Source organism: Monodelphis domestica, chromosome 3 (genome assembly GCF_027887165.1).
Source record: "Monodelphis domestica isolate mMonDom1 chromosome 3, mMonDom1.pri, whole genome shotgun sequence".
In the NCBI taxonomy this organism is placed as follows: domain Eukaryota; kingdom Metazoa; phylum Chordata; class Mammalia; order Didelphimorphia; family Didelphidae; genus Monodelphis; species Monodelphis domestica.
In genome coordinates, this window is record NC_077229.1 from 20611575 (window position 1) to 20620553 (window position 8979).

Here is an 8979-nt window from a genome sequence, read left to right on the forward strand (position 1 = left end):
AGTGGGGCTTCAGTTTCTTCATCTATAAACTGAAGGAGTGAGGCTCAAAATTCTCTGACTAGGGGGCAGCTGGGTGGCTTGGTGGATGGAGAGCCAGGCTCAGAGATGGGAGGTCCTGGGTTCAAATCTGACCTCAGATACTTCCTAGCTGGGTGACCCTGGACAAGTCACTTCACCCCCATTGCCTAGCCCTTACCACTCTTCTGCCTTGGAAACAATACACAGTATTGATTCTAAGAAGGAAGGGAAGGGTCTTAAAAAACAATCCTCTGACTTTCTTGCCAGGGAATGGGAATACTGTTGAGTGAGAGTGACCTGGAGGATTCTCTTTGGAGAGACAAGGCGAGGGGACAACATTAGAAGGGACAGAATAGGGGTGTGGGATGGTGGGCAGGGCTGTGGGGATATCAGTCAGTGCCCGACACACAGTAGGCATTTAACCAACCATTGATTGATTAAGAGAGACTGTTGGGGCATAAAGATGGGGGCCCCAGAGTAAAGGGGTCCCGGAATCATAGAGAGAGAACTGGATTAGAGGCCATTGAGATCAGTGCTCATTTTCACATGAAGGCAGAGAAATGACTTGTCTAAGGTCACATAGGGAGTGACAGAGCTGAGCATTGAACCCACCTCACCCAACGTCAAACCCAGAGCTCTTTCCTCCACTCTATGGTGGCTTGGTTGAGAGCAGAGTGAGAGAGCTAGAGCTGAGCGATGTAAAAGAGTTCTAATATTCAGACTAGCTACCACTGATGTACTTTAAACTTTGCAGAATAGTTGATGATTGCCATTTCATTTGATCCTCACAAGCCTAAGAAGCAGGGGCTCTTATTAGTCCATTTCTACAGATAAGGAGACAAAGGTTAAGTGATTTGACCAGGGTCACATAGCTGAGAAGTATCTGAAGCAGGACTTGAACCCAGAACTCCTTGACTGCAGGTCTACTGTGTCTCTCTATGGTGTGGCCATCTGCCCATGTGGAAGCAGGGTAGAATTAGAGAGAGGGAGGTTCTGGAACAGGTCTCCAAAGGGTAGATGCCCTAGGAGGCTCGCACCCCTGACAACTGTGGGGCAGAGCACTTCCCTTTGCCTTGGAGCACCTTGGGCCAGAGGTTGTTGGGGCACGGTAGAGTCAGGCAGCCCTCCGGCTTCTTCCCATGGCCAGCCTTTGACAGGTAGGGAGAGGAAGCTCCCAGCCCACTTCCCCTTCTTTGCGATGCCTCCCTGGTCCTCCGACACAAATCAGTATTACCAGCTGACATGTTTCTTATGGGCTGGGGTTTGCCAGATATGTTAGACAGGAGATATCTCATTTGATCCTCACCAGGGCGAGTTGTGCCCATTTTACAGATGAGGAAACAGATCCTCAGAGAAGCCCCATGACACACATAGCAAGTGTCTGAGATGATCCAGAGATGGAGAGGTACAGAACAGTGTGGAGCAATCCCCAGAGTTTGGGTTTGGAGGCAGAGGACCTGGGTTCAAATCTTCCCTTGGAAAATGACTACCTCTGTGACTTTGGGGGCAAGTCCCATAACTTCTTTGACCTCAGTTTACTCCTCTGCGGTTCCTTCCAGCCCTAGGTCTGAGATCTTGAAAGCTCTGAACTCCTTTCCTTTCTTGATCAGTGATCCCAGGAAGAGAGACAGTGACAGGAAGACACAAATGGAGAGAAAGGAAGAGACAGAGTCACAGAGAAAGAGGGAGAGAGAGAAGAGAAGAGACAGGGGGAGGGAACAGAAATAAGTGGCATTGGAAAGGGGGGAAGAGCTGGGGAGCGAGGGAGAGAAGGATGGAATGGGACAGACAGAGGAAGAGTCCGGGCAACGAAAAGATGGAGAGAGCTGGAGCTCATCCCCCTCGGGCTCTAGGACCTTGAACAAGCTCTTCCTCCCTCTGTCAGCCTCAGTTTTCACATCTGCAGGGTTCTGGCCCCACTGACCTGTTAGGGCTGACCTTACACCTCCCTCTAGAAAGGGGAGGGATCATTCTGGCCTCCCTCCCCGGCTCAGCCCCTTCCCATCCACACTGGCCTGAAGAGGAGGCCCTCCCACTCATAGCCCCCTCCCCACCTGTTTCCAGGAGTTATGCCTCTGCTGCTGGTTCTGCACTGGAAACATGGGGCCGGGAGCCCCCTACCCATCACCCCCGATGATCCCAAATGCGAAATGCGCCATCAGTGCCCAGGCAACCTCACGTTCCAGATCCGGAACCAGCTGAATCAGCTCAATAACAGCGCCCAGGAACTCTTCACCTATTATGTGAGTGACCTCCTCCATGCTCCCTGCCCTCAGCCCCCACCCTGGCCTACAGGAAGTGGGCCTGTCTGCCCCGCTGTGGTGCCCGAGATCCCTGGTGGGCGGGGGAGCTCTAGGAAGTTGGGTGTTTGTTAGCACCCAACATTGCTTGACAGGAGGCTGGGATGCGGCAAGGACAGGAGGACCCCAAAGGCTGGAGGGGCGTTGGAAGGGGTGTCCTGAGGGGCCACGGAGTCCCGGAGGGGACAGTGAGGGCAGGCTTTGGGTGAGAGACAGAGTCAGAGACAGAGAGACGGGGAAAGCACCAGGGACAGAATCCGTGATCCTCAGAGCTGGAAGGGACTTGAGGAATTTCGGTCAAATGTTCATTGGACAAAGGAAGAAACTGAGATCCAGACTGGAGGAGGGACTTGCCCAAAGCCACAGAGAGAGTGGGGAGCCCAACCCAGGCTTGACCACCCAAGCCAAGAAGGGCGTCTCCAGCATCTGCTACCTTAGCAAGCGGCCATCCGTCTCGGAGGCAGCTCTGGTGGACGTGGAGCCGCCATAGTACTGCCCTTTCCATCTCTTGGAACCCAAAGCTGTGGCCTGTGGCCTGTGGCCTGTGGCCCTCTCTTTCTCCACTGAAGGCCGGCTGCCTCCTTAGAAGGCCCGAGCAGAGGCTCCGATTCTGGGCCCCTGCGGCCCTTCCTGTTCTACCAGGAGAGATGGAGGCTAGCGGAGAGATCCGGAGAGATGGGCAGTAAGTGAGGAACAAAGGCAAACCGAGACGGTAGATAATGAGGCAGTGTTCCGAGAGAGATAATGGTCTGTGGGTGGTTGCGTGTGAGGGAGACACACAGGAAGAAGCTGTGTAAAAGGGAAAGCGCACAGTGGCGTGTGTGCTTGCATGCATGCCAGGTGTGAATGCTAGACCTCCAAGGGCCCTTGCTAACCCTTCCCACTACTGATGGGGAAACCGAGGCCCAGAGGCGAGACGTGACCGGGCAAGGTCACCCCGCTGGCCATTGGAGAACTGGGCGTGAGACTAGACCCCTTATTCTGCTTCTGGAGGACTGGCCTGGGATGCTTTGGAGCCTCTGCCTTCCTCTGTATTCTCCACAGAGTTTTAGCGCAGGGCTGGGTACAAAGGGCTTACTGAATGGGCTCCCACATCTGGGTAACATTTATAGACTTTCCAAAGCACTTTCACAGCCAGTATGTGATTTGATCTTCCAAACCCTCTTTATGACGCAGGGAGGTCAGGGAAGGAAGGAAGCCTCAAGCGATGGGAAGGGCCCTGATCTAGGAGTCAGGAGGCCCAGGCGCGGGGCCCGCTGCTGCCAGGAATGCACTGTCTTGTCCATCTTCATTTCCTCTTCATGGGCTGACTCAGTTTCTTCCTCTGCACAGTGAGGGGGTTGGACTAGACCAGGAGCTCTTCAACTTTTTTTGTGCATCTACTGGTCCCTTTGGCTGTTTAGGGAGGCCTAATGAAGGCCCTTTCTCCGAAGAACAGTGTTAAACGTAGGAAATACAGAGGAGTATCAAGGAAAGCAATTCTATCAAAACAGTCATCAAAATTAAAAAAACAAACCAACCAACATAGTTCAGGGACCCCAGCTTAAGAGCCCTTCTATATCTAAGGTACCATCTAGCTTTGACATCCTTTGTCCTAGAGTCTTCTCCCAGCTCTGACATTCTAAAGCCCCTTTCAGCTGTGACATTCTACATTCTAAGTTCCTTCCCACATCTGACCCTCTCAGTCCTGACATTCTGGGTTCTAAGCTCCTTCCCACCTCTGATGCTCTCTCTTCTAAAGCTCCTCTCAGTCCTGACATTCTGGGTTCTAAGCTCCTTCCCACCTCTGATGCTCTCTCTTCTAAAGCTCCTCTCAGTCCTGACATTCTGGGTTCTAAGCTCCTTCCCACCTCTGATGCTCTCTCTTCTAAAGCTCCTCTCAGTCCTGAAATTCTGGGTTCTAAGCTCCTTCCCACCTCTGATGCTCTCTCTTCTAAAGCTCCTCTCAGTCCTGACATTCTGTGTTCTAAGCTCCTTCCCACCTCTGATGCTCTCTCTTCTAAAGCTCCTCTCAGTCCTGACATTCTGGGTTCTAAGCTCCTTCCCACCTCTGATGCTCTCTCTTCTAAAGCCCCTCTCAGTCCTGACATTCTGGGTTCTAAGCTCCTTCCCACCTCTGATGCTCTCTCTTCTAAAGCCCCTCTCAGTCCTGACATTCTGGGTTCTAAGCTCCTTCCCACCTCTGATGCTCTCTCTTCTAAAGCTCCTCTCAGTCCTGACATTCTGTGTTCTAAGCTCCTTCCCACCTCTGATGCTCTCTCTTCTAGCCCCTCTCAGTCCTGACATTCTGTGTTCTAAGCTCCTTCCCACCTCTGATGCTCTCTCTTCTAAAGCTCCTCTCAGTCCTGACATTCTGGGTTCCAAGCTCCTTCCCTCCTCTGATGCTCTCTCTTCTAAAGCTCCTCTCAGTCCTGACATTCTGGGTTCTAAGCTCCTTCCCACCTCTGATGCTCTCTCTTCTAAAGCTCCTCTCAGTCCTGACATTCCTTGTTCTAGGCTCCTTCCCATCTCTGGCGATGTCTCTTCTATGGTTCCTCTCAGCTCTGACATCCTCTGAGCCTAGGAACAGATAGATGAGTACTTTCCCCAGAGGCCTGATGTCCCTGACCCTTGTGCTTGTCCCAGGAGCTAGGAGGGCTCTGAGCTCCTCCAGCCCAGGGCTTCCTCTCCCTCCCATCACCCCTTGTTCAAAGTCTTCCAGGGTAAGCAGAGACCTTGTGAGCCAGCCACGGTCCTCTGACTGATCAGCGTCCCCTCGTTCCCCACTCACTGGTGGTTAATCCTCGGGTTCTTCTCTGTTCCCCAGTACAAGGCTCAGGGAGATCCATTCCAGACCAACCTAGACAAGTTGTGCAACCCCAATGTGACGGACTTCCCGCCCTTCCACGCTAACGGCACGGAGAAGGACAAGCTGGTGGAGCTATACCGGATCATAGCCTACCTCAACGCCTCACTGGGCAACATCACCCGGGACCAGAAGGCCCTCAACCCTGGCGCCCAGTCTCTCATCAGCCGGCTGAATATGACCACGGCCATGATGAGGGGCCTGCTCAACAACCTCACCTGTCGTCTGTGCAGGAAGTACCACGTGGCCCACGTCTCCGTCTCCTACGGTCCCGACACCTCCACCAAGGATACCTTCCAGAAGAAGAAGCTGGGCTGCCATTTGTTGGGGAAGTACAAGCAGGTCATCTCTGTGGTGGCCCAGGCCTTCTAGGCACCCAAGAATCTCAAGGTTCACCGTGACTTGGGGGGGGGGAGTCTCTAGCATCTCAACTGAAATTCTGGACCCGTGGGAGATCTCCAAACGTGGGTCTGGGCTAAGGACTCCCGAGAGTGATCCAGACCTGGGGCCAGAGAGGATCCCAAAGTGCGATTCAAGTGCCTAGGGCACTCGCTGGTGGTTCTCAAGGTCCCTTAGGCGGTCCGCAGGTCGGATCGCCCCACCAGGTTGACCAGTGCCATTGTCAAGGGGGGAGGGGGAACGTGTCCTCAGTGGGTGCACGGGATGAGAGGAGATGCAGAATTGCCAGGATCAGAGGGGCTAGGCTGCAGGTTGGTGCAAGTTGGGAAAGGGGGCTCGGGGCTCAGTGGAGGGCTCTGGCAGCTGGTGTGGCCATCAGTGTCTCCGGGTCCTCTGGGGCCATTTTCAGTGCCAGAGAAGGGTTTGGCTCCTTGGAGTGAGGCAGCGCCCCTCTAAGGAAAGAGAGGTAGGAAAGGACAAAAGAAACTTGGAGGAATGGAAGTGAAGAAGGTTCAATGAAGGAAGCTCTGGGAACTCACTGCCTCTCCCCTCAGACCCTCGTCCCACCCTGTCGTGTAGGGCTTCTGAGGACCCTGGAGGGCTGAGCCATCCCATCTCCCATCCCTGGCCTGGCCAGTTCCTTCAGGGGGACACGGTGAGGGCCAGTGGTTTTCACTGGTGGCCCAGTGGCTTGGGGACCCAACAGAGTGTGGTACAGTGGATGGAGACTTCAGTTACCAAGTTCCAACCCACTTCTGCCACTTACCAGACTCTGGGAGGAGACCCTCGCCCTCAATTCATCAGCATCTCCTTCTTGGGCCTCAGTTTTCTCCTCTGTAAAATAGGCCAATTGGACCAGATGGACTTTGAGGTTCCTCTGGCTCTAGATGACCTGAGGATTGTAATGCCAGGAGGAGGGGGGGTCCAGAGAGCTCTCAGACCTAGGAGGGGAGGGGTAACTGGGAGATGGGGCTGGGGGGCTCATCTCATCAGCGCAGAGTGGCAGGCTAGCCCACTAGCGAGGCCGTCCAAGGACTAGGAGGAGAGCAGAAGCAGGGTGGGGGGCTGGGGCGGGGGGCGGGGGGCTGGGCCTGGAGAGAACTGTGTTCCTGGGTCAGCAGGGCAAGGGAGAGGACCAGGAGATCACTGGAGGAAACCTGGCCTTGGGGGATCTGAGATCCTGCCAGCCAAGTGCCCACAGTGTGGAACTCGAAATGATTGTCTATTTATTTGTGTTTTTTTCTATTTATATTAATTTATTGGTGCTTTTCTGGCAAAGTTAATGTTCCTCTCTCCCCAATAATGATATGATATATGTATGTCATGCATATATATTTATAGAGGCACAAGGACCGGAGGCAGGGTTCGGGGAGACGAGTGTCAGACCTGGGACCCTCTAGTGAACGGGGTTTGTTATCTGAGAGGGCTCTCGGTGGCCGGGGCCTAAAGGCTGGGCAGACGGCTCCCACCACACTGCCGCCATATGCTTCTGGCCTGGCCTCCAGCCTCTCAGAAAGGCAGTGAGGATGGGGCGCCTCTTTCAGGTCTTATCTCTTGTGGCTCTGCCCAGAGGGCCTCTGGAAGCACTTCTCTGTACACACACACAGGAGCAAACATGGCGCATGAAGGCGCCTCCCAGACTGAAAACCATCCTCCATAGCATGGAGGCCAGCTTTGGGGTTACCTTCCCTGGGCTGGTGGAGAATCTCTCTGGGAGACTTTGCCCTAGCTGGATCCCAAGTGAGCCTGAGACATCCCAGAGGATCAGACCAGTAGGGCTCTCCCCAGGACACGCACGCCACCCCCTCTTCTTCCTGGCTTCCTGGCCTCGGAGAAGTCTGTCCCTGCTGTGGCAGCAAAGACAGAACTGAGATTTCTCCCCATTTGAGAGTGGAGAGAGGGCTATGGGGGAAGGAGGACCTTCTGTCCCACCCCAGGGCCTCAGCACTGATAAGGATCTCCTTCCCTGCCTCTACCATGCCTGGATTAGATTCAGCTCAATTCAGCAAGCATCTATTAGGCACCTACTGTGTGCCGAGTCCTGTGCTAGACACTGGGGGGGAGGGGAGTTGAGAATCGGGAGGAGAAGGGGAAGCCGAATGGGTGCAGCTGCTATGAGGATGTTTTGTACTTTATCCTGAACTCGGGGTGGGGGTGGGGTGGGGGTGGGAGACAGTGGGGAATGAGTTGCCTGTATGAAAAACAGTTGTGATATTTTTGCACTTACTTATACCTTCCTCTGAGTATCTCTAAGCACTTTACCAGCACCCACCCGTGTGGCAGGCTCCAAGGCTGGTGGTGGGAAGGGGAGCTGGGGCACAGAATAGTGGGCAGCTGGAGATTTCGAGCTCTGATGGTGAAATCGAGGCTTAGAGAAACCCCAGGACCCACTTGTCCCACTTTTGTCTCTCCTGAGCCTCCTTCTTTGTAGGGCCACATTTTTGGTACTCCCGAATCCAGTGAAAGTGCCTTTTCCCAGCCCCTTGCACCCCAGCTAGGCCATCCCAAGAGACACTGACTCTTTGAGTCTACCCATTCTCATGCTATTCCTGTTAGCTCGAATGCTTGCAGCTTCTGGAGCTCATCATGCTTTTCTGTGCCCCTTCCTGACCTCTCATTCATCAGCCTTTACCACCACCTAGTTGGACTCTTGACCATTCTGCCATTTTGGCTCTGAGGCTTAGATGGGGTGGCAGGTGGTTCTCTGGAAGGTGTCAGTGCCAGTGCCTGTCCTCTACAGCCATAAGGTCACTCCCACCCCACCCCAATGTAATCTTGTCCCTGGACGGGGCTTGCCCATAGCACTTCCCAAAAGTCATCTTTTTCCAGTGTTTTCTATCCACTTCTTTCTACCAGAATGACCTTGACCTTGGAGAAACTCCTGTTTGATGAATGTAGCCTGTGGAAATGTTTCATATAGACGGATTATTTTTTATTTATTTAGTCTTGTATTTAAAATATTTATTTTTTATACCAAATTGAATACTTCTTTTTTAAAAAAGAGAAAAAAAAGAATAAATTAATAAAACGAGATTGCTCACAAAAATCCCTCCTCTGTCCTGTGTGTATTGCAATGACTGGGAAGGGCTGGAGTTGGCTTTGGATTCGAGGGGAGATAACTCTGGAAGAATGTGACAGAGAGGCAGACAGCATGGAAAATCTGGGGCATTTAGAGGACCTGGCTTGGAATCCTGATTTTGCTTCTTGCTCTCTAATTAATCTTAGGCAAGTGACTTCCTTTCCCTGGGACTCAGTTTCCCCTTCTGTAAAAACAGAGGGAGTTGGCCCCAATGGCCTCCGAGCTCCCTGCCAGCTCTAAATCAAAGTCCCTCTGATTGCTATCTGAAAGTGTTAGGAGGACAGTCCAGGGGAAAGAAGATTAGACTTGTTTCCTCTGGCCTCAATGGTCCAAAGGAA

General features: G+C 53.1%; 1 protein-coding gene across 1 annotated transcript in view; it reads left to right on the forward strand.

Moving 5' to 3' along the window:
- Positions 1-8600, forward strand: part of LIF (LIF interleukin 6 family cytokine) — a 10830-nt gene extending 2230 nt beyond the window's left edge. The window contains exons 2-3 of the mRNA XM_001365167.3: positions 2083-2261; positions 5125-8600. Coding sequence (XP_001365204.1) covers positions 2083-2261; positions 5125-5535 — 590 coding nt within the window. The 3' untranslated portion in view covers positions 5536-8600. The remainder of the gene's footprint in view (positions 1-2082; positions 2262-5124) is intronic.
- Positions 8601-8979: the final 379 nt, after the last annotated feature.